The 23563-nt window shown below is 32.2% G+C and overlaps 5 protein-coding genes across 5 annotated transcripts in view; 2 read left to right on the top strand and 3 right to left on the bottom strand.

Moving 5' to 3' along the window:
- The window catches only part of LOAG_18190 (serologically defined colon cancer antigen 1), a gene marked incomplete at both ends in the record, with an annotated part of 12877 nt that extends 9775 nt beyond the window's left edge, over positions 1-3102 (top strand). Inside the window, 6 exons of the mRNA XM_020450856.1 lie at positions 714-965; positions 1469-1611; positions 1795-1988; positions 2193-2325; positions 2620-2773; positions 3032-3102. Coding sequence (XP_020305418.1) covers positions 714-965; positions 1469-1611; positions 1795-1988; positions 2193-2325; positions 2620-2773; positions 3032-3102 — 947 coding nt within the window. The remainder of the gene's footprint in view (positions 1-713; positions 966-1468; positions 1612-1794; positions 1989-2192; positions 2326-2619; positions 2774-3031) is intronic.
- Positions 3103-3710: 608 nt separating this feature from the next.
- On the bottom strand, positions 3711-5817 carry LOAG_04601 (hypothetical protein). Its single transcript, XM_003140138.2, has 5 exons — positions 5665-5817; positions 5177-5370; positions 4955-5066; positions 4515-4616; positions 3711-3879 (listed from the first exon to the last, which is right to left on the bottom strand). Exons 1-5 carry the CDS (start codon positions 5779-5781, stop codon positions 3754-3756), a joined length of 651 nt encoding a protein of 216 aa, XP_003140186.1. The 5' UTR covers positions 5782-5817; the 3' UTR covers positions 3711-3753.
- A 1586-nt stretch (positions 5818-7403) lies between these two features.
- On the bottom strand, positions 7404-8894 carry LOAG_04602 (hypothetical protein). Its single transcript, XM_003140139.2, has 3 exons — positions 8686-8894; positions 8159-8227; positions 7404-8065 (listed from the first exon to the last, which is right to left on the bottom strand). The coding sequence occupies exons 1-3, from the start codon at positions 8809-8811 to the stop codon at positions 7988-7990; spliced, it is 273 nt and encodes a 90-aa protein (XP_003140187.1). The 5' UTR covers positions 8812-8894; the 3' UTR covers positions 7404-7987.
- A 685-nt stretch (positions 8895-9579) lies between these two features.
- On the top strand, positions 9580-13149 carry LOAG_04603 (hypothetical protein). The gene is made up of 7 exons (XM_020446637.1): positions 9580-9790; positions 10342-10462; positions 10898-11048; positions 11480-11717; positions 12143-12256; positions 12506-12598; positions 12717-13149. Exons 2-7 carry the CDS (start codon positions 10366-10368, stop codon positions 12894-12896), a joined length of 873 nt encoding a protein of 290 aa, XP_020303050.1. The 5' UTR covers positions 9580-9790; positions 10342-10365; the 3' UTR covers positions 12897-13149.
- Positions 13150-13630: 481 nt separating this feature from the next.
- Positions 13631-23563, bottom strand: part of LOAG_18191 (intraflagellar transporter osm-1) — a gene marked incomplete at its 5' end in the record, with an annotated part of 14791 nt that continues 4858 nt past the window's right edge. Inside the window, 25 exons of the mRNA XM_020450857.1 lie at positions 13631-13847; positions 13994-14144; positions 14258-14422; positions 14794-14967; positions 15254-15367; positions 16124-16273; positions 16782-16958; positions 17057-17153; positions 17390-17478; positions 17978-18151; positions 18600-18807; positions 19134-19337; positions 19529-19632; positions 19749-19928; positions 20032-20142; positions 20257-20352; positions 20677-20766; positions 20965-21119; positions 21201-21306; positions 21388-21474; positions 21597-21764; positions 22129-22209; positions 22338-22415; positions 22633-22698; positions 22908-23057. Coding sequence (XP_020305419.1) covers positions 13675-13847; positions 13994-14144; positions 14258-14422; positions 14794-14967; positions 15254-15367; positions 16124-16273; positions 16782-16958; positions 17057-17153; positions 17390-17478; positions 17978-18151; positions 18600-18807; positions 19134-19337; positions 19529-19632; positions 19749-19928; positions 20032-20142; positions 20257-20352; positions 20677-20766; positions 20965-21119; positions 21201-21306; positions 21388-21474; positions 21597-21764; positions 22129-22209; positions 22338-22415; positions 22633-22698; positions 22908-23057 — 3348 coding nt within the window. The 3' untranslated portion in view covers positions 13631-13674. The remainder of the gene's footprint in view (positions 13848-13993; positions 14145-14257; positions 14423-14793; positions 14968-15253; positions 15368-16123; positions 16274-16781; positions 16959-17056; positions 17154-17389; positions 17479-17977; positions 18152-18599; positions 18808-19133; positions 19338-19528; positions 19633-19748; positions 19929-20031; positions 20143-20256; positions 20353-20676; positions 20767-20964; positions 21120-21200; positions 21307-21387; positions 21475-21596; positions 21765-22128; positions 22210-22337; positions 22416-22632; positions 22699-22907; positions 23058-23563) is intronic.

A 23563-nucleotide genomic window follows, 5' to 3' on the forward strand; every position in this document is an offset into this window, starting at 1 on the left:
GAGAGCTTATCATCGAGCTTCTTAATAATTGGCCTTAAACGTGAACGCATCCCTTTTCTGCAGGTTTCTACCGCAAAAGAGCTTGCGGTGTGGAAGAAATCATGTACCAGTGGTGCTGGCCTACAGGCTTAAGTTTATGTATTATCTGGATAAGGTTCGTTGATACCACTATGTTGCGTTGTTCGAATGTTACTCGGGTCCTGATTGATGGATGAGTCACTGAAGTGAAAAGTGCATCATCTTTCTTTACATTTCATACAAGGCTGCAAAGGTCGGCATTGTATTACTGCATGGTTTCTTTTCGGTTTTATTTACAGGTTGCGCATGATATGAAAAGGTATATTCTATGTGTTATAACTTATTTCGGGATACTGTTTCAGAATATACGGAGGAACCTCGAAAGACATTGCTAAATGATGCGGGACCACGTGGAGGACGTAATTTTTTTTATCATTTATTACAGTTTTTACATTCTATCCAAAATACTGCTGTTTAATGTAGTTTTAATGGTTTGCTTGATACTGCAATGTTTCTTTTTCATTTTTTTCAGCACCTGGACCACGTGGACCTCCAAGTTACGGTATGTTATAGTACTTTGTGGCATGACGAACGGTTCAAGTATTGAAGATGGAGATTTGCGTGATTAAGTTGTACGGTAGAATTACTCAGTCATTAATTTTTTATTTAAACGCTTTTAAAATGCTTATTTATAGGAGGATACGGTGGACGAGGTCGTGGTGGTCCACCTGCTGACTATGGCTACCATGATGACCGTTATAGTGGCGGCTACGGTAGAGGTCGTGGCAACTATGATGAATATGATGGAGGATACGGAAGAGCTGAAGGATATGGAAGAGGAGATGGTTACTCTCGTGCTGATGGGTATTACAGCAGAGGAGGTGGACGAGGTGGATTTGGTCGTGGTGATGCTGGTTATACTCGAGGTGGATATGCACGTGGAAGAGGTTATATTTCACTTTATCCTTAGTGATGTACATTGTAAGGATCTTGGAAAACAGTTACGAGAGCCAGTCGAATTTTGAAGTTCGAAATTCGGAAGTAGCCTAAAATTGGAATGATCTTATTCCAAATAGTTCGCAGAACTATGAAAATCACAACTATCTCTACAAATTGTTGAAGATTCAGTAGCTACTTCTGTATCAGTAGCTACTTCTGTATGATCATAAATATTGTTAATACTGCTAGTACTTGTCGCAGCAGCTGTAATAATGGTGATAATGGGAGTGATTGTGTTGGTGATGCTTTATATTCATGATCATTAATTCATCATTAACCTACTGGCTATTTCCGTACCAGTAAGTTTCCCACATTCCTGAAAAGTCTAATGATGCTATCATCATTAAATTCTGGTTCAACTTATATGTTTTTCGATCCAAATTTTCAAGTTTTCGAATCTTTGATCGGTGAATTTGAAGGATTCGTTGTGTTATGAGGACTTATATTGCAGGAAACAATGCTGGTCTCTACGAAGATGAACGTGATTATTACAATGGTGATGGTCCCGTAATGATGATTTATGGCATTGATCAGGATAATTTTAACTGCGACAAATTATTTAATCTCTTGTGTCTCTATGGTAACTGTAATAAGGTAATTCGTGGTGTTATATGATTTTGTTATCTCTGGAAAAGAGCGGAAGATTGTTTTTGTATCTCTTCTTCATTTTTCGGTTTTTCAATTTTTTTTTTTCAATCCAGTAGAACGGTGAGGAATGATCTATATCAAGTCCTACATAGGAGACTTCTAATTTCTTTTTGATCACAATTGTTTTAGATCAAATTTATGAAATCGAAGACAGATACGGCAATGGCCCAGATGGGTAGTGTACGCCAAGTCTACACAACAATCGATAACTTGCATGGTACCATAATTTTCGGCAACAAACTTGCTCTTAGACCATCAAAACAACAAATTTTGCACGAAATACGTGATCCATTCATATTACCGGATGGAACACCTTCATACAGGTAAAGCGCAGGATGATCATCTTCACATTTTTGTGTAGAAAATGAAGAAATTTTTAAATCAATTTTTTGGGGTAAAATGAACTAAGCAGCGGTGCAAAAAATCTTCTGATATATAGATGCGGCAAAACTAACATAATGAATAAGACTGAAAGTTATCAAAGTTAGCTTTCTTTATGGTCAAAAATTGATATTAGCAACTTACAGAGATTATACCAATAGCCGCAATCAGCGTTATACGACGCCCGAATTGGCGGCACGAAATCGAATTGTGAAACCAACGCATGTGTTGCACTGGTACAATGCTCCCGTGACAATGACAGAGGAAAAACTCAAAGATGTAAATTTTTGTGTGTAAAAAAATCAAACACTTGCTTCTCGTTTTCTAAGTATATTAAAGGAAAAGAAGTCAACATATCAAACGCGGTAATTATGGCATAAATGCAGACGAACTACAGACAAACTTTATATCATGGGCAATTTAATCGTTAGTAGGTGCATAACGATTCCAGTTCATAACGAAGAACTCCTGATTAGTGTCGTTTTTTTTAAAGAATAGCCGTTATACACGTAGTATTCCAGGAGTCACGTATAGCACATTCCAGCGAACTACTCCAAAATTAAGGTATTTCAGTTATTTGTCGACAAGGGAGCTATAACACCAGACAAAGTGGTCATCTTTCCACAGCGTTCAGAACGCAGTTCAGCTGGGATCTGTGAGTTTCCTAACACGGAACGTGCAACGGAAGCGCTCATGTTAGCCAACCATACGCCAGTTGAAAGCCCTGGTTTCTTTTTTTTGATCTCACAACTTTTGCAATTTTTTCTTTTTAAGTATCTTCTCATAGAATTTATTGGCACAGGTCCCAATTCTACTGTGACCTCTATTGTCGTTACTGTGGAAACATGAAAAAAGTTCCACATTTCACTGGATATGAAAAACTGTATCGTATTATCCGTCAAATGATAGATGACACATCAACGTACTGAACCGTTTATCTTAAGATACCTCCCACAACTTTAATGAGTTATGGAAAATATTGCAGTTGGCAAAGCACCATATATTGTGAAGTTGGCATTTGCTGGCGGCCGTGATGGGAAAGATTTCCGAATGTGATAATAGGCTTTCATGCCTTGAAGCCTTCGCATTTCCAGGCCATAAACTCGTTTTCCTTTCTTACACAAAGAGAAAACCACTGTTGTTGTGTTCATGTAATATGAGGGTTTTCTTTTTTCCTTGTAATTTTTGCGACATACATTGTGGTCTCATGCCCTTTTGGCTTTTCAGTTTCATTGTACCAAGGAATATTAGCATTTTTACATGTATTTGTATTTCTTAACAAACATTTTTCATTTCAGATAGAATTTATAGAAAATACATCTGTTATTAAACACTAATACATAGGCTAGTGCCATCATCCAAGAGAATGATGAACTCCATGTCGAAAACAATCGATTAAAAATAGATTTCAGCAATTTTTATTTCTCATGCAACCCAATTACAAGAGCAGTTTTCTAATTTTTCTCTTTTCTGGTTTTCTCTTGAAAATTCCTCGTTTTTAGTATGCTATTTTGTTATGTTATAAGTAGTGTCAGTAATAAATGATTTGGATAAGTAGTATCAATAGTAATAAGTGATTTGGATCTCAAATGTCAGAAATTGAAACTTACTGAAAAAAGGAAATACATCAGCAAATAACAATATACTACTGTATCTCCTCATATGGCGATTAATAATGTACATTAGTGCATAATGCGATGAAGGGATTCATATATGAGCAGGGGTGACTGGAAGTACGGAACATCCGAGAGTGCCTTTACCAGACCACGTTCGCGGTACAAGTTCCAAGCGTACCGGCCTGTCATTCCTTAAAACCGTTACTCGTACTGGCTTCTGCAATAATATAGAAAATATAATCCTGTCCGTGATTAGATTCCCCTTAGTTCTGCTTAGTAAGCGGAGTTATTTATCCAGCTACTGCACCTACACCCAACAAGTTGCAATGAGTGGTTGTTCACACTAACGACCACCTCAATGATCACGTGTTGGACACAATTTCATGGTTGTTATATTAATCTAAGGCACATTTCCCCTAACCTAGCTCAGCCGCTTGTTCAGTTTGATATTTTAAACGATTCAGTTTTAAATACACAAGTGATCTAGCGAACAAAAGTTTTAGAAAAGGGAATGACATCCAACTTTTCCTCATCGTTATCATCCGAACATGGAACTGTTTGATCACTGTTTAATCATTTGTTTAGTCATTGTTTAATTGTTGAGTCATCCATATGGGGATTAGCACTTACAGGGATTTTCGGTAGCTTCAGCATTTACTCGCAAAAGAGTAATTAATTCGGTTAAAGGGATGAATTAAAGGTATTCGAAACGATTCTAACAACAATATACATGATGAACTAATTGAAAAACAATGTTACATGAATTGGGAAGACGCCTAAATTCTTGTTTCTCGATTTCTTTGCAAGTGAAACATATCAAATCACTAAGATACTTGGAAATGGAACACTTACATTCATGGAGTTTTGTACAACAACGAGAAGTTCTATTATATCGGTAAAATTGCCAGCATGTAATGAGCCAAACTGTATTAACTGATCGCCATCCTTTAAACCCTAAAAGATATAAATCTGCAATTGATTAAAGAATTAGTATCATTATTTTTCTCTTCATTTAAATAAAGCGGAGCCAACAAATGGAACTTTGAAAGAGAAAACTTTCAGAATATGCATCGAAACCAGAATAAAAATTTTCCAATATAAAAAAGCATGGGAACAGAACCCTAACAATAAGGTTACACGTGTTACTGCTGAAAAATAACTCTTTGTGGCTTCCGGTGTACCACACTAATGGATCTATGTATAAGAATTGCTAAGAAAAAAAAACTATACAGATGAGAAAGGTCAGTTTCTTAATATTAATATCACTGTGTATGAACAGATAACGTACTTACCGCTAAAAAGGCCGGCGAGCCATCCATTACTTTGGCTATCTTTGCAAACGGAGCATTACTAGTACGATGCACCGCTGGAATGTCATCTGCTTTTGCTGCTGCTGCATGTTCGCTGAAAAATTGTATGAAATGAGCCAATTCAAAAACAGATAGAATAATTCACAAATTCTGCTTAGTTGTAAAATAATGCCACCAGCAGATTAGTATTCAATATAATATTACCTGCATGTTGCCGTGCAATCGCGTTTTTGTTGATGTAATACAAGCATAGCTTTCTCAATTTGTGAAGTTAATTTTTGGCGATCATTTTGTGCGCATATAATCGCACATCGTGCTCGCCTCACTGAGTATACATCAACAGATGTGATGGGAAAACCTTCTGCATCCACTAAACTTTGTTCCATATCGATATTATTCTGCAAAATTAATTAATAAATTTTGAAAACTTTACAAATTCTTTCGCCATTATCAAAAGAAATATATTTATATTTTTTTTAAATTTCACTCATCATGAAGATTAAAAATTACAATTCATCAATTCATAACGATTCGAAAAAAAAAAAGGAAAAAATGATTAATTTTTAATAAAGAGAATTAACCTAAGAGAAGATAGATTAACTAATCTGATAATATGGTCATTTATCCTTAATATTTTTATTGTACTAAACATTGCTTTAATGTAACTGGGAATAGTAAAATAAAAAGTTTACCATTTTAAGAACTTCTTCTTCTTTAGCGATTCGTTGATCGATTTCATCTCGTGCCGCGATCAGTTTCTTCACCGAATCTATCGTAATTTGTTCATCGTCATTCTTTCCTGATTCCATATATGACCAAACGTATTTTGTAAATTTTTCCTGTAAGAAATTAAAACTTATCACATTTATCAATCATCCTAATTTAATCATCATCCGCTGAATCTTTCCCCTCCCGCCAATTTAACTAACATCTTGCATCTTCGTTCTCCCGATGACCTAACTCAATATGACAATTTTATTATCCCACCTGTTCATTCTCTATTAGCTTATCATCCGCTATGTGATATCTGTGTTAATTGTTTATTTGGCAAAGTAAATTTTTTTTTTTCTTTGAATGTCTTCATCATAAATAATTACTTCATTCCTCATCTATCAAATCCTTCAGTGAATTATCTCGATTCATGCATGCATTCATCCACTCATTCATGCATGGCATGCTTGCAGTTTGCAAGATAAAAAAAAAGAGAAGAAATCATATTTATGTATGCATGCTTGCAGTTTGCAAGATAAAAAAATAATATTTATTTTGTTCCTAAGGAAATGTTATCATCAGGAGAAGATCTAAAAGTACTAAATTGAAAAAGTACTGTAATCTCTCTCTTTTTTCCTTTCTTTGTTCAGACAAAAAAAAAAAATTTCTAAAACTTCTTACCTTGTCTAAATTTTATTTATTTAAATAAAATAAATAAAACTATTTGTTTATTTATTTCAATATTTATTCGATTATTTACAACGTCTTCTCGATGATCTATACGTTTCATCTAATCACTTTTTAATTCATTAATTCTTTAATGCTATTGTTGCTGAAATTGCAAAGAGAAGCATTGAATTAGTAATTTTTTTTTTCTTATAAATTTAATACCATTGAGTATACTATATTATATGTGTGAATATATTGTATAATGTAAAATGTAAGCTAAAATTATACATGTTTATGTGCTTAAACAAAAAATTTCATTCTATATGAGTTAACAAAAGAGCTAATTATTGTAATCTCAACTCTTTGTTACGACTGAAAAAAAAAAAGTTATCGATAGATATGCTAATTCTTTTTAATGCAAATTTTAAAAGGTAACGCTAATTTTTTTTTTTAAAGGTAATGCTAATTTTTTTTCGTAAGTTAAATTCATTTCCTTCTAATATTTTGACATCAAATTTAACATCATCAACTTCCTAATAGTTTGACATTATTTCATCTCAGTGATTATTTTGTTGACCCGATCTTAACTGAGCACCTAAATAAGTGAAAATTGTTTTCCACTTTTACATGATAGAGATTAGATTGATCCTGGTGTAAAAATGGGATAAGGAATACATCACAGGAACTACATGATATGTATGAATATGTATTACACTTCTTTTTTGGAAGGAAAAAGAAAAGGAATTGATAAGTACTAAGCGAAGTATCAATTAGGTGAGCTATTTTCCAAAACACCTATTAAATATTTTACATTACTATCGTTTAGCTTGTATATTACCACTGGTTTATTTGATTTTATTTTATTCAGAATAAAATGCAGAGATCTGAAAACAATTCACAAGCTAGACTGAAAAAATTCACATGTTGGCAAAGAAAAAAAGAAAAATTCACATGTTAACTGATATTGGTTATCTTTATATCAGAAATATACAATTGATCGAGTTTTCTTTACTTAAAGATATATAGATTTTTTTTTCTTTATAGAATACCCTTCCTTGTTTACTTTATTTCGAAATTGTGTACTGCCCAAACTCATAATTATCACCATCTGCGGAACACTCAAGTTTGAATTATCCATCAATTACCAATCAAATTTATGTATAATACTGTCAGTGCATCATTTCTTAAACATCATTTTATGACCAACATCACAAACTATAATAAAATAATCCAATGCAAGCAAATGTTTTGGACAAATATTACTGTGAACCAAAATCCCCTTCCTAATCCTTCTCTCCCACAGCTTCCCTTCACCGTTTAAACTACTCTTTTACATTTCACATTCAGTAAAATATTCCTCTTGCAATTACAGAAACTGATTAATACCCTCAACCAAATAAGCATTTCATTTTTTCAGTAAACTCTAACAATTCATCCATTTATCCCTGAATAACAACAAAAACTATATCGTATTGTTTCTTCCGTAAGCTAACCGAAAAATCATTGAGGGTATGCTGCTGATATTCCCATATCTGCTTTGATGAATGCATATTGTCGAAAATATTTCAAATGAATAGCGAATAAACAATACAGTATTTGTGAGGCAGTCAATCGTACGCCACTGATGGTAACAATTTAAATGTACTGCTCACTCCATTCATTTAAACAATTATAAGCTGATAAGGCATGGTTGCTGCTTACTCCAGCTACTTCCTGCAACGAAAAAAATACAATAAACACTGTCATTAAATATCTATACAAATTCAGCTCATTCGAATGCATCATAGAAAAGGTTAACATACTTACCTTTAACCAATCAATGAAAAGTTCCTTCTCTTTCTTCAAAAGGAGAAATTGTCCAAATAGCACATAAGCCTGCAAAATAAAGAGAAGATAAGCATTCAATCAAATTACCATAAATAAGAATGAATGAAATATACTGCATGAATACATCATTAAACGATTCAAAGGCAGGATTTATAATGCAATGATTAACAGATTCACTTTCACACAGAACTACAAGTTTAGAATTTATTACCATCTGGTTACAATACACTTTTTCATATTTCAATTTTAAAAGATATGGGACTTTTGCATGATTAAACCGTTACCGAATGATTCAGAAAATTACTGAACAATAATTTACAACCTTTGTGTGATGCGGTAATATTTGCAATAAACAAAAAGATAAGGTTAGATTAAATAATGAAAAGATAAGAATTAATGATGCTAATATAATGACAAATAATGTAATTGTTAAATAAATAATATATACAAGAATTAATTATCACATAACAATTATATATATATATATAATTAAATGAACGAATTACCTTATCAAAGCCAGCCTTACTCAATTTTTCACCATATGTTGGTCCAATACCAGCAACAGCGGTTACTTCTTTCTCTCCCATTGGTTCCGAAACGAATTCGCGATGTTTCACAGATGTACTTGTCATTGTGATCACTTAATAAATAAACCGTCCGGAAAATATCAATTTTTCGCACTTTTCACTTGAAAAGTTAAAATTTCCTGTAATTTTTCAAATGGAATATCGATTTAATTATGCAATGAATACAGTAATCATGAATTAACCTGATATCGTAAATGTAAAAATTATCAACAATTCAGGTAAGTCAACTTACTACTATAGCTATACAATTTGCCAATATAACTGTTATAAATCGATTTGATGCTATTAGAAAATATGCCATTATAACTAAGATATTGGCCAAAACTTAACCCAATAATAATTATAGCTTAATGATGATAAGATAAACTCCATCCATGGCTAAACACTTCCCGCTTCTCCATTTTGCGCCCATTTTACCACAACAACCAAATAAGCAGTATAAATGCACCCTTCATTGATGAGTCATCGAAGGAATTTGTTATAATCAACAAGTATTTTTCACTCTAATTATAATTTCTTTCACATCCTGCTACAATAGTTAATCATACTCTTTCAAACATTTACCTCATCTTATGACGCATAATATTTGATTAATCTTATTGTTCCTTGCAGTCTCCTGCGCCTATCATGATATTTTTTTGTTCATTCTTACTTCTTAGACAAAATTCAATTCTCTCTTATTTTTTCACTATCTTTTAAATTCTAGCAATCTTTAATACTTATCGAGAAGAATTTTATCTAATCATAGTTTCATTCTATACCACTAGCTCCTACCATTCTCCCTCTCTCTCCCTCCTCTTCCCCCTACCTCTGAAAAGCGAGATCATCAGAATTTGCTGGATAATGCATCACACGGTTCGGTAATATTTTGTAGAAACCGGTTTCGCTGGATCACTATGCAGTGATATTACGTATTATTTGAATTGGTATTGGTTCATTACTTGCTCTAACTGGGTTATCTGGTTTGTTTTCCGGTATTCCGGATATGGAGGATGGATGGTGATAATGCCAATCATTACGTTTAGTAAGTGTTTTCATGTGATTTAATTAATTGAAATGTCAATGAGGAAAGGATAAAATAGTAAGGATTGCGGGCTAAGTTGTAATAAGTAGATCTTTAATTATTGGCATGATTTCTTAGTTATTCTTTCATTCTCATCGTTCGTACATCATCGGATGACTGATCTATGGTTCCAATCCATCTGAATAATTCAATAACAGCGTAGTAAATTCTTAATCCACCGGGATAATTTAACAACAGTCTAGCAAATTCTGAGTAAAAACTGTGAATCTTTATGCTTATAAAATACGATGGCACTACAATACAAATCAAATATACCTATGATAGCAGTACAATGCAGATCAAATGTACTTACAGTAGCGACCAGATATACTTACAGTAGCATAGTAGAAACAGTTTAGTAAATTCTGAACGCTTGCAGTTTGTGCTTTGTGTGTTTGTGGAAATTCTTCTTTTTCTTTTTATTATTATATTGTCATATGCTGAAATTGGACGGAGCATTCAAGGGCATGTTAGTTAACGAATAAATGATAAAAAGGGTTTATTTTTTGCAGCAATTAGGACATTGATGCAGTCGAATGGAAAAATACGAACATTTGATTGGTGGGTTCACCGGTGGTATAATAAGTACCATTGCATGCCATCCATTGGATCTCCTCAGGATACGATATTCCGGTCGGTTGATATATACATAAACCACATTGTATAAATTTACATTCCCTTCATTCTATTTTGTTTGTTTATTTCATTTCTTATTTTATCATTTTAGTCTGTTTTGTAATATTGTTCAATTTTTCCCTATGTTATTATGTTTCACTATGCGTAAGCCTAATATGTGTGCATTATCTGATTAGTTCAGGAAGTGTAACTGTCATATCTTGAGGTTATGCTGAAACTTCATGCGCCGTGTCATAAATCTTTTCCTTGTGAGGTATCTTCGATATGTAATTTCGGATTTCACAATCCGAAAAATGTATGAGTGAAACACTTTTGCTCAAACTGCTTGAAGTATATGTTTGAAAGTTCTAGATTTTTTACTTCAAGTTTCACTTCATAATAATTTATTGCATTTATCAGATGCATTGTTTTGATTACCTTCAACCATTGCAGCTAATGATGGTAACCGTCAACGTCCGCAGTACCGCAATTATTGGCATGCTGTACGAAGTATTGTACAGTCCAAAGGATATAAAGGTTTGTATCAAGGACTCTCGCCAAATCTAGTTGGATCCGCTGTATCATGGGGACTTTATTTTCAATTGTAAGTCTCCTTCTCGTTGAAGTGCTCATTTTAAGCTAATAGAGAGTTATTCCTTGCTATGCTCAGACATTGGCTAAGAGAACTCTTTTAAATCCAGGAATGGTATTGTATTAGTTTAAGTATATTAAAATTTTCATTAACGTTGAAAAAAAAAGAAAAGAAACTGCCCATACTTACAAGAACCTCACACCTTGCAACGAAAGGAATGACATGACCGTAAGCTTTCCCGATTAGGTTGTAGATAATGTAAATTGGGTAAGTTAGCGTGCAGATCTCTGTTTGTTAAACGTTATCAAAAATATCAAAGCCGATTTTTTGAAACCGCAATAACTTCTAGGAATATGCGAAATGCTGCCCCCACTTCCATGAAATTTCAAGTGAAGTTTTGTTAGTCGTTCTTTTCTCTAACGTAATCCAGCATTTTATTATAGTTATCACATTATCAAAAATTTCTGTGATAAGGAAACCATTTCAACGGGAGCAGAACCAGTGGATAATATCCTGATGGGAATGATTACTGGAGCTGGTATTTTAATGTTCACTAATCCTATTTGGGTGGCGAAAACTCGATTGTGCTTGCAGTATGAAAATGAAAGAATCAGGTACCGCGGACTCTTGAACTGTCTCTCTGCAGTTGCTCGCAACGAAGGGATTACTGCATTGTACAGGGTCTGTTCTGTCCTCCTTTCGCTACAAAAGCTATGGATTTCATATAGTGCAGTAATTATAAGAAATTTGAGGATGGGCAGAGGTATGAGTTAGGAGATTGTTTCGATTGTGGTTCATGACTTCAATTGAGCATTTTTGACCCAAAATTATTTAAGGCATACTGAAAAGGTGGCACCGGAAAGTAGTGTGTACAAGTATGGTACGGGAGGCTTGTTGAACAGCAGCATTATTGACTTATTGAAAGAATGAATATTGCATGAAGTTGAATCGAAGATTAAGTAAATTTTGGTTACGAAAGCAATTAATAGCATAGTCGCTACTGATAACTCCTACTACCTAGAAAATTTCTGAACATATCTGTTTCATAGAACATTTCTTTTCGTCTTTTATACCCTTCCAAGACCTTATTTTTTAAATATTTCTAGGGTTTTACGCCAGGAGTTATTGGAACCATACATGGTGCAATTCAATTTATGCTTTACAATCGTTTCAAGGATGATCAATTGAAGCGTTTAGGACTTCCCGCTAATCATATTTTGGTTTGCCTTATACTTTTTTGCTGTGAAAAAATTCTGATTACCTTACCAATCACTTTTTGATGAATTTGAAATATTGGAACTATTCAGTGCTTTTTGGATGACCTGTAGCAGCGATGTGCCAGCTTCAGATCATCTTAATTGTTCATCTACACTAACAGCAGTTATTGCAAAGGAATCATGACGCATTTGAAGTGAATATTCAGAATTAAGAGTTACTACGGTGAATTAAAAAGTCCTATTTGTTTTCAGGGTACTGTTGATTGCTTGGTTTATTCAGCTGTATCCAAGATAATTTCTACAACAATAACATTTCCGTACCAAGTGTTGCGGACTCGATTACAGGTGAATATTCATAATGACTTATTTTTAATCACAGGTAGATGAAAGTCCAATGCGTTATATCCGATCTCTATTACTTTCATCTAATTTTCATAGACATAAAAATACTTGATATTTCTAGGACCATCATGCGAAATATACTGGGATCTACGACTTGATAAGCAAAACATATAGGATGGAAGGTGTGCGTGGCTTTTATAAAGGTTTGTTTATGGGCAACTTACGTCAGCTGCCGAACGTTATTGTCACATATGTAACCTATGAGAATGTAAGGTATCTTGTTCGCCATCTTTCTCAGTGAAGCCCTTATTGTACGGTTATCGCTTTGATCTAACTACCTCATAACGTTTCATTCATTTGCATTTCATTATTTATATGTACGATATGTAGTAGTTCTTCTTAAGTATTACTTGTTATGTGTTGTTTTGATAGACAATGATAGAAGGAGAAGGCAAAATGCAGCAAGATTTCCATGATGGATTGAATGCCTACCTGAAACCTACTCCAAATGAAGCTAGCTTGGGATTAACCATTTTGATCAACCACAACATTATTTTCTCTTTCAGACTGAATGCACTGTTTTTTAACAAATAAAAAGTTCTTCATACCTGTGGCGATATACTCCTCCTTCTCTCAGATTTAGAATGAATTGCTGCTAGGTGATCTTTGTAAAACGGTTATTGAAAGTCATAAAATAGAGATTACGATATATAGGAATTTGTATGTTAATTAAGAATTTGTTAGATATGATTATCAACTACAAGCAATAATAATCAATGATTAGTCCTTATACAACTAATCATTACAACAGGTACATTTTTCTATTAAGTAGTATGCGTTAAATTCTTCTTGTAATCTAACTTATAAATGATAAAATCTCTAATGCTTATGTTTTTATTTATGGATGTTAGTTCAGCTAGCGAAGTTTTGAGGAATAGTGGAGTGATATTATATGGAAAGATGATCCACAGTGAAGAATAAAATTTGGCTTGAAATTCGGTGTACTGATTATAGGACTTGAAACAGCATTTTTTTCAGGGATTATAAATTTTGTATAAGTACAATTAAGGAATGAAGGGTTACAAAGATAGAGATGCTGTTGTATGTGTCCATTTTGCTATAAATTGTAACACGTCACCTATATTTTCAGTTGATTTCGTCTTCTGTGCCATGATGAAACGGCTCCACATATCACGATCGGCTGCTCTGCTAGAAGATCCAAATTCTTTAATGTTTCCACGTATCGGATAACCTTCAATAAGACTATCATATTATCATTTAAAAAATAAGCTTATTTTACGCAGAAGCAGTTCTCTCAATAGGGACACCAGATGGATGTACAAAGGTGTGCAACATTTTGCTAAAAATAAGATCTTGATGCAAAATAAATGAAGAGACCTGAAATGAGACATGCTGAGTGAGATGTACCGTTCGCATCAATGAGGCTCACTTCGAAGTTACCATCATTATCATAGGGTAAACTTCGTTCTATACTTTGTTGGATTGATATAGCCAACACCCATTCTTTTACTTCCTCATGTTCATCATCCTGAATTCCTCAAACATATGTAGTGCTTAGGAAATAAGCCCTATAAGAAAGCTCAAAATCTAATATTCTTGTACATTTCCAATGAGGAAAAAATGGTAGAACTTCAGACTTACAGATGTGTATTTTGTTGCTGGTAGCAATACTTCTTGCGGTATATCAGTTCCGTCGAAAATTGAACCATCAACAATCGATGGATCTTGATCCTCAATTGCTTCACATAAATCGAGATAATGGTTCAAAAGTATAAATGCCAATCGCTCTTTCTTGCTACCCAACTTCTGTGATTAACATAAAATTAACATTTCCTATTAAACAAGAATTAAGCTTTTAAGCATTCAATTCTATTAAGGTATCTGTTTCAAATGTGGTAAATCAACGAGGCATATCTGTGTGATCATTATGAACCCGTGTTTTGAGCTGATAGCAGAGAAAATGTATCATTGACAATGGCATAAAACTAAGGATATTCCTTCATTGATTTTTCGAAGGAATGACAAGTTTTATTGGGCCGATTGCCTAATGCTTTTTCCAAAAGGGATGAAAAAAGGTATAGTGAAAAATATTGTAAGCCTGTCTTAATATCTAACAATTTTTGAAAGACAGAGATGTTGTCGTTCACTTGAACTAGAAGTAGACAAGTTATACGAACTCTACATGCCATTCCAGCTTCGTAAAAGACTTTATCAGCTTGCATGATATCGCTATAGCGAATAAAGCTTATCGTAATTTGAGCTGCGATAAGTTCTATTTCTGTTCCACCATATTCCAAAATAGCTGAACGTAATGCACCGTAATGGGCAATCTCCAAATACCTGTTGAACAACTGAAATGTAGAAGTTATCCTGTAATATGTATACGGAAATAGTAACGATTGCATTCTAATAGTATTAAAACGAAACTCTGGAAGAAGAAAATTCCTTCATTGATTCCAATCTTAGCTTTATTCTCTTGGGTAAGTTAAACTTAATGCGATGATCGATTTACTTTTTAGTTAAAGATAACAGTGAAATTTCATTATGTAAGTGTAAATAACGGATGATTAAGTCTTAAGTTCACTTTAAGAACAGAATATATTACTTTTTAATCACAAACAAAGAATGGAACTTTACATCTTTCATCTTCTCCTTGATATTCATACTATTGCATACCATATGAAGGACATTTCGTAATGTTGCCCATCTACCATAAACATTTGGATTATCCATGTTACGTACATTAATAACCTTAAAATGATAATAGGTCATGCTGAGCTAAAAATAATCCAATTTTCTAATTCGCTTCTTTATGTAACTATTAAATGTCCAATTATAATCGTCGTTTTTATGACGTCTTATCATTTTTGACAGAATTACAATGAGAAGAAACAGTTCCTTTAACTGACGGATTATTTTTTACTAAACATTTCTTAGCATTTCTCTTTAAGCATTCTATTATAATTACAAAATGTGAAAAATAAAATAAAAGTCCTTAATATTTCGAATATTGAGCAAATGTGAAATTTCTAGATCAAAATTCGAAAATGAATTATCTTTTATAAGCTGTAAAAGGTTTTCGAAGATATAGAAGATGAATGCCTAAAGGACGATCAAATTGTTATCATAAAATAAAATTCAGATTTCGCTTGTAAATTCTGGAAATTCCTATTATCGATTTTGACCAAAAAATGGTTGTTTTAATGTGTTACATCCACAAAAAATAGGTGCAGATATTAATCAGAATTACACTTACAGATTTTCAACTTTAAATTATTGATCTCAATTCATACGGCTTTCACTCTATGTTTCTGGATTTCCCTTCAAAACTCCAACTTCTCAACATATATCAAAAGCATACTTTAATAAATTGAAGAGCAGGTAATCTACTGTACAACCTTATCGATTTCTCATAGTTTTTTTATTCATATAATTTTCTATGCTTTAAAATAGATTAGTTTAATCTGCATACAATTATATTAAAAAAGGATTGAAAGTTTCGCTTACTTCTTCAACAAGTCTTCGATAGATGTTGAAATTGTTTGGATTTGAGGATGCTCCATATTTTTCAAATGCAGCAGTTGCTTCAGCATATCTTTTTTCCTTGATTAATTCGGTTGCATATAATGCGACATATTTGTCCAACAAAGGCTGATGCTATAAATGATATCTTCTACTATACACAATAAGAGTAGAATTCGAATTTAATCTTTTTCATTTTTTGATTCAATTTCTTAATTACATAATTGAGGTGATAATATATAACTGGCGGAAATATTGAGAAGAGAATATACCAATATTGATTTTATTGTAATTCAAGAGTCAATAAAGGATTTGTCAAAAAAAAAGTTGGAATTTCTTATGGACTAAATCTTTTGTCATTCATAGTTTAAGTTTAAAAGGAGCTTAAAAAACTAGTAAAAAAAAACTTGAATGAAAAGTACCACACATGCAAACTATGAGAATTTTTTTAAGGTTCATCGTATGATTAAATAATGACTTTGACCAGGTTGACCAATGGATCTGAATTTCCGTGACATTTTGATTCAATAATAAGGTGTCATTTACCGCTATTTATTCAGTTCATAGCATCTCTTACACTTTTCTTTCTTTTTTTTTTTGTTTTTAATTTAATTGGATGAAAATTTGCAATGCAATAACAAACTTTCTGTTGTCGAGCTGTTTCAAGAGCTTTTTCCCATTGACCGCGTTCCAATAATGCATCAATTGCACTGACTACATCAACGTCCATTAATTCTCCTAATCGACCTTGTTGTTTCAGTGATTCCCTGTACTTTTCATCGACGAAATCCGCCAAATCGGGAACAAATTCCATAGCTAACTAAAACTTATGTAGCAGTAATACTTGAATAAATATGATAGGAAAGTGTAGTGTGAATGAAAGTAATGATTGATTTGATTGCATTTCAACTTATTTACTTTTTTAGCTTTCGCCCACTGTCCAGCAAGCAAAAAGGCTTTAATAGCATTATCCGGTTGATTTGAAGCCAAAAATAATTCAGCTGCTTCGATGAACCTTTAATAATAACATTATAAACTATGGTATGTCTTCATTTAAGCTAAAACAAAACAGCTATTTTGTAAAATAAGGTTACTAAAAAAAATGTTCCGTTCATCTTGAGAAATGCCAATAGATCAGTTGTGAAATCATCAAACAATCAATAGATAATAATAATTAATTTCTTAATATCCATGTACGAATACAACAATTAACTCAACACTATTATTAATGATTGTTCACAATAGTCGTACCTTTTCAAGTGAACGAAAACTTCCGCAATTTCATCCACTACTGCAGATGCTTCATCGTCCGAAAGAAATTTTGTTGCTAATTCTCCAGCCTGAAAAAAAGGTTTAAAAAAAACCATATCTTTGGATAATAACACCGTTATGCGAAAAGAAAGGAATTAAATACCCCACGAAGTAATCTGGATGAATTAAATCGTAAAGAAAATAATTATAATAATGGACAAGGAAAATGTGATCTACAATCTTTATTATGATAATGGAAACATTTTTGATTACAAATCTCAATCATTTGCATCCTCTTCTGATAATAATAATTTAAATGGAATTTAAATTATGTAGATTAAATACAGTAAATTAAGTGGAATTTTAAGTATCTAAATATAGGATGATTATGAATGAACCGATAATGATAAAAATAGTCAGATCGTTCATATAATTCAATAAGATGATGGGAGGAAAATGAAAATTTTTCGCTGCTAATATATGATGCGACAAAAGAAAATTGTTACCAATTAATTATATGAATCAGTGCAATTAAAATGATATCATACTTCAATAACTATACGTTTGTAATTATTAACAAAAATATACCCTTTTTAAAGCATCTACAACTGTATCGATATCGGCTGTCTCGGAATCCTTTACCTTTAGATAGCACTGAATAGCTCGAACATATTCGCCTTGACCTTCCCAATCTCGTGCTTGAGCAATAAATGATAAAATACCTTTTGCGCCAGATTTTAGCTGTACTTCGTCAAATTCTTCCTGAACAATATTTGCAATTATCGATATATGTTTTGTAAAAACTTCACGTATTTTCTTACAATTCAACAAACTAAAATATTATCTCAAAATACAATTGTAATAAAATGATAAATGTTTTTTATTTCATCTTTATTCTATTTCTATTATATTTTATATGTTATTTCATTCATCTAAATTGAAACTAAGTAAAAGTAGGAGAAGATTAGAAGACGTAATATGATGGAATAGGATTTTTTTTTTTTGTGCAATTTTATACTTTTCCTAAACTTTACATATTTTTCTGTATTTTAACATACCTAAATATAACTTGCAGTAAAATAGACGAATTGAATAACAGTAAAATTAATAAAAAAATTAATTAATGGGCAAGTCATGATAAAGTTTGTTGGAAATAAAAAATATCTATGTATGCATTATTTCATTAGCAAACTGCAAAGCTATTGCTAACTTCTAAGTGTTGCAATTCTGCAGGCATATAATCTTTAGCAATACGAATAGCATCTTGCCACATTCCCGATTCCTTATAACATCGTAGAATTATTTCAGGACGATTGGCACGAAGTAAGCAACTTTCAGCACTTGTAAAATCTTTTTGCTCGATTGCCATTCGGGCTTGTCGAATGTATACATCAGATAATGTTTCTGGATTATATTGCCTATAAATAATTTTACTCAATTATTTAGAAAAAATAAGTTGTGAGAAACTCTCCTTCCCAAAATTCAGCCTAAGTTTATTGCTTAGTTGTTGTTAATTTAACTGATAATTAATATGATGATAGAGTTATTGTAATAATTTCTCTCATAAGGATTGCCCAAGGCTTTCTTTCTTTTAATTAGAAATAAATAACTGTTTCATTAATTGTGGCTTTTGCTATTCGGAATGTTTTCATCTTTTAATGTAAAAGACTCCTAAAACTTATTAAATATTCGTTGCTTACATCCATTTGATGTTATATAGTATCGGAATAGATTAGAATCATACTTTGCAACACGTTCTGCATTTTCCCAATCTTGATCATGGATATACATCAATACGGCTTCTTTCGGCTTTCCACCTTCTATATAATGCATTTCAGCCTTTTCAAATTCACCTTCCTCTTCTAGCTGTTGCGCTAATTTGAAATGCACTGATGGCAGACGATCTTTTGCTTCCAAACGGCACAAATCAAATGCAAAGTCGAAAGCACTTAAATGTTTCAAATAAGTTAATTTTTAAAAAACAAACCTTAAGTGGAATGGAACCACAACATTTGAAATGCATTATTTGAAGTTCATTATTACTTACTTCTTGTAGTCATTTTTATTCTTAAATACTATTATTTTTATATTCACTGAAAGTACAACATGCCTATCGAAGATACTTATACCTATACTTACCCATTTTCACATGCAAAATTAATCGATTCATCTAATAATTTGAATTTTTGCAATAATTTCACTGCGGCATCACTATTTAAGCTTTTTGCCCACAAATATGCAATCTGCAAAACAACAGATTACATTGAGTTTCGATATTCATAATTTATCATCAGTATTTTTCCTTAATCCATCTTTAGAACCTTTTTCATTTTATGAGATGAATAGCCAATCGTTGTACCTGTTTTTGTGCTGTGTCACCACCTTCTTGCTTTGCAATTCTATACGCATCATTCCACATTTCGGCATTACGATACATATTAACTGCGCCTTTCCAATCACCAGCAAGTAAATAATGCTCCTCTGCTGATCGTAAATCACCTTTTTCCTCCAAATCAGATGCGACTTGAAGATGAGCATCCTACAATATTCAGTATTTTGATCATGAAGATGAAAATTTTGTAAAATGATATTTGATCATTTTTATCTTTTGCTTTCAATACTAAAATTCTACTGTAACAAACCTTAATATCGTCAACATGATATTTTTCCATCAATCTCATCATATCATCAATCCGATCCGTTTTCTTATACATTGCAATAGCTTTATTGGCTTGTCCAATTGCGATATACAGCTAAACATGAAAGAGATATCAGTGACAATTTAAAAAGAGAAAAAATTATTCAGTAATTTTGAAATCTAAATCTAAAAATGAACTGAGCATTGAAAAGATCATTTAAGCTGATGCCTGCTCCGCATCCATTAAACGACCATTGTCCTCCATTGTTTCTGCCAATTCTTCATACATTCGATCGCTCTCATCTCCCATAAATTCTGCAGCTAACTGAAACAATTCATTCAGTCCTTTACAGTGCTGAAGCTTATCTAAACTTTTTTCCTTCTTTTCTCTAGTGTAACTGCAAGTAAAGGATACAGTAAGGTAGCTTTAGACAATTTTTCCTGAGGATATCAAAGTACATGCTTCAAAAAAGTCACAAGTGAAATTTTGACCCCTCAAGGTTTCTTTACAATATTTCATTTGTTTGAAAAAACAAATTAAATGGGATAAAATAAATTCCAGATCTATCAACCAATCAAATGAATTAATGAATGTCCATGCGCATAAATTTCATTAATCTATTACTGAGAAAAAAAAAGTATCACTTACTCGATATGAATCAGTCCATCGGGCAGCTTTATTATACATCTCGATTGCTTCTCGATGCATTTTCGCTTCAATGTACAACATTTCTGCTCGCTAAATCGTAATATCGTATTTTAGCATTCTTTTCAATTAATAATTTAACACTGTCATTCTTTCTGTTCTAGGCTATACTAAGATACTTTTATAGAGTTGATTTCACTGTCTTAGTAATTATAAGAAATCGTACTAAATGCAATAATAATCTTCTTGTTGCACAGTACTGATATGATTAGATCACTTGAAGTAATTTACCTCAAGATCACCGATACTTGCATGATGATCAGCGATTTTACCATAGTATCGTTTTGCCAGATCACTATCTTCAAGTACATCAACAATTTGCGCAGCTTTACCCCATTGTTTTGCTTTAATTGATGCTTCAAGAGCTTTCGCTGTTTGACCACTTTCTGCAAATGGTACGAATTCAAGATCTAATTAAAATTAAATTAGATTAACTTAGATCACTGGATACATCCAATGTCACAAACCAAGGAAATGATTTATAGCTGCATCGTAATTTGCTTCCATAATTAGACTATCGCCCCATTCTTCCTCCAAGAAAACAACTCTTTCCGGAAAATGCACCCGTGCTAACTGAAATATCTACTGATAAGAAAGAGGAAAGCATAAATACTTGAGTAATATTCGAAAATTCAATTAGCACTTTATCACCACCTGAATAGCCTTCGCGTAACCTTTTCCTTTTCGATAATTTTCCAGCGCTTGTTCAAAGTCTTTTGTCGCTTCGAACAATTCACCAGCCTGAAAAATTCATAACTTTTACCTTTTATTGCAATGCATCAAGTCATGCATACACAGATGTATTAGCTCAAATCGCTTTGTGGAACACAAAAAAAAAAAAAGAAAGAAATTGAATAGCAAACTTTTTCGAATAGATCAGATCGTATTAGTGCGGTAGTAACATTTTGTATCAAATCATCTTTACAAAGGAGTTTTGGATTTTGTAAAAGTATACGAGCTGCTTGAATGACTAAGCCTGCTTTCAAATACAATTCGATTGCAACAAGTAGATCACCCTCACATTCTGATACCTGAAATTAGAAAGCAATTAGTAATGATCAAACCTTCACTTAACTTGGCTAAGAATCTTTGAGATCACGATGAGTAGCAAAAATCGAGCAACTCTAGAAGGAGAATTTAAGCTTGCAAGATTATTCATTATGCTATTTATATGCATCAAATTTTTAAATGCATAAATAAAAGGTAAGGATTATTTATCGAAAAAGGTAAGAATTCAATTTTCAATTTAACTAAAATCCCTTTCTGAGATGCAACAAATTACAGGTAGTAGTAAATTACTTAAAATGATATATAGATGATAATCATGATATCAACATATACAACTTTGAAAGAAGACCAAAATTAAAATTAATGAATATTTTAAAAAAGACCAACTTGTGCAGCCTTTCCATCTTGACCTGTATCGAACAGATAACGATAGTATTGAGATCTAACAGTTTCCAAGTCTGGATGATTCTAAAAAAATAGGTACTTTATGCAAATGTTTTTGAAATAGGTATAATCTTTCAGACATTTTACTGGCCTTATCAATAGTGCAAATAAGAAGTGATAAAAGAATGATACGTTTAGTGGATAAAACATACTCGTGCTTGAGCTAACTCAAATGCTTCCTCCCATTTGCCAATTTGTTGGTACATTTCAATAGCTTCATCTAACGCATTCTATAAATTGAAATGATAAAAATTTAACAATAAAATGAAATTTTGCTCGTTTTAAAAATTCTGTTAAATTTATTTTTAATCAAAATTTGAATAATAATAAAGGAATCTTTGAAGTAGGATAATATTGTTATATTAATTTCTACGATAAATACATTACTTCTACAAAGTTCCAAAATCATGCGAAATATAATAGTGAATATGAAATAAACTGTATCACCTGCTCAAGATAAATTCTTTCAAATTCTCTAAAATCTTTATTCATAAGTGCTAATCGTGCTTGAACCTGCAAAAATATTGATAACACTCGTGTAATTACTAATGTCTAATAAAGTAAGAAAAAATTATATGTATGGATTAACAATTTATCAACTATATGTACTATGCTCAAGAAATAGAAAAGAAAAATATTTTTTTTTCTTTCCTACATTACTTCTACAAAGTTCCAAAATCATGCGAAATATAATAGTGAATATGAATGTAATTACAAAATACTTTGTAATTATTTTTTCCATCATCACCAGTATTTCGGGTTATTTCATCAGCAATTCGAATTGTTTCGACAAGCATTTGCACTCGTGATATATCACCTAATGCTGCGAAACATCGTTGTGCCATCAAGAGTTGTTGTTGTGATAATGCAACCTAAAGAAAATGTATTATATCATAATCCTCTTGAAGATTCAAAAAAAAAAACCCTCAGATAATGATGTATGAATTTGATGATATATTAAATCAAATGTTATAATTTATAATAGTATCTATCAAAATGTTATCTATCACATGTTATAACTTATAATATTTACTTATTTGATGATAAAAGTAATCATAAGAAACCTGAGCAAGTTGACGCCATAATACTGTTGTATCATATTCTTCTCGTTTCTCCAGAAAATCAATTGCTCGACCAAAATCAAGCCGATCAATAGCAGAAGCAAATTCGATAAGTGTTTGATCAAGTTCGTAAGCAACTTTTTCGTTTGCTTCCTATAAATTCACTTTTAAAAAAAAATGATCGGAAATATGGCAATATTGAAGATATGAAAATAAAAGTTCTGTAAATTTTAACAATTTTTACAAAAATAATAAAAGTAATGAAAGTACGTAGTACGATAAATCATCAATTTCATCTCTTATTTAAGAATTATCAT

This window comes from Loa loa (genome assembly GCF_000183805.2).
Source record: "Loa loa unplaced genomic scaffold supercont3.221, whole genome shotgun sequence".
Classification (NCBI taxonomy): Eukaryota; Metazoa; Nematoda; class Chromadorea; order Rhabditida; family Onchocercidae; genus Loa; species Loa loa.

Excerpts from the sequence above, each read along its gene's own strand:
- LOAG_04602 (XM_003140139.2), bottom strand. The coding sequence starts at position 8,811 with ATGACAAGTACATCTGTGAAACATCGCGAATTCGTTTCGGAACCAATG. Across the intron at positions 8,228-8,685 it reads GTAAGGCTGGCTTTGATAAG|GCTTATGTGCTATTTGGACA; the intron begins GTAATTCGTTCA and ends TTTATTTTGCAG. Across the intron at positions 8,066-8,158 it reads TTTTCATTGATTGGTTAAAG|GAAGTAGCTGGAGTAAGCAG; the intron begins GTAAGTATGTTA and ends TTTTCGTTGCAG.
- LOAG_04601 (XM_003140138.2), bottom strand. The coding sequence starts at position 5,781 with ATGGAATCAGGAAAGAATGACGATGAACAAATTACGATAGATTCGGTG. Across the intron at positions 5,371-5,664 it reads AAGAAGAAGTTCTTAAAATG|AATAATATCGATATGGAACA; the intron begins GTAAACTTTTTA and ends TTAATTTTGCAG. Across the intron at positions 4,617-4,954 it reads GCTCGCCGGCCTTTTTAGCG|GGTTTAAAGGATGGCGATCA; the intron begins GTAAGTACGTTA and ends TATATCTTTTAG.
- LOAG_04603 (XM_020446637.1), top strand. The coding sequence starts at position 10,366 with ATGGAAAAATACGAACATTTGATTGGTGGGTTCACCGGTGGTATAATA. Across the intron at positions 11,049-11,479 it reads TGGGGACTTTATTTTCAATT|TTATCACATTATCAAAAATT; the intron begins GTAAGTCTCCTT and ends ATTTTATTATAG. Across the intron at positions 11,718-12,142 it reads GGATTACTGCATTGTACAGG|GGTTTTACGCCAGGAGTTAT; the intron begins GTCTGTTCTGTC and ends AAATATTTCTAG.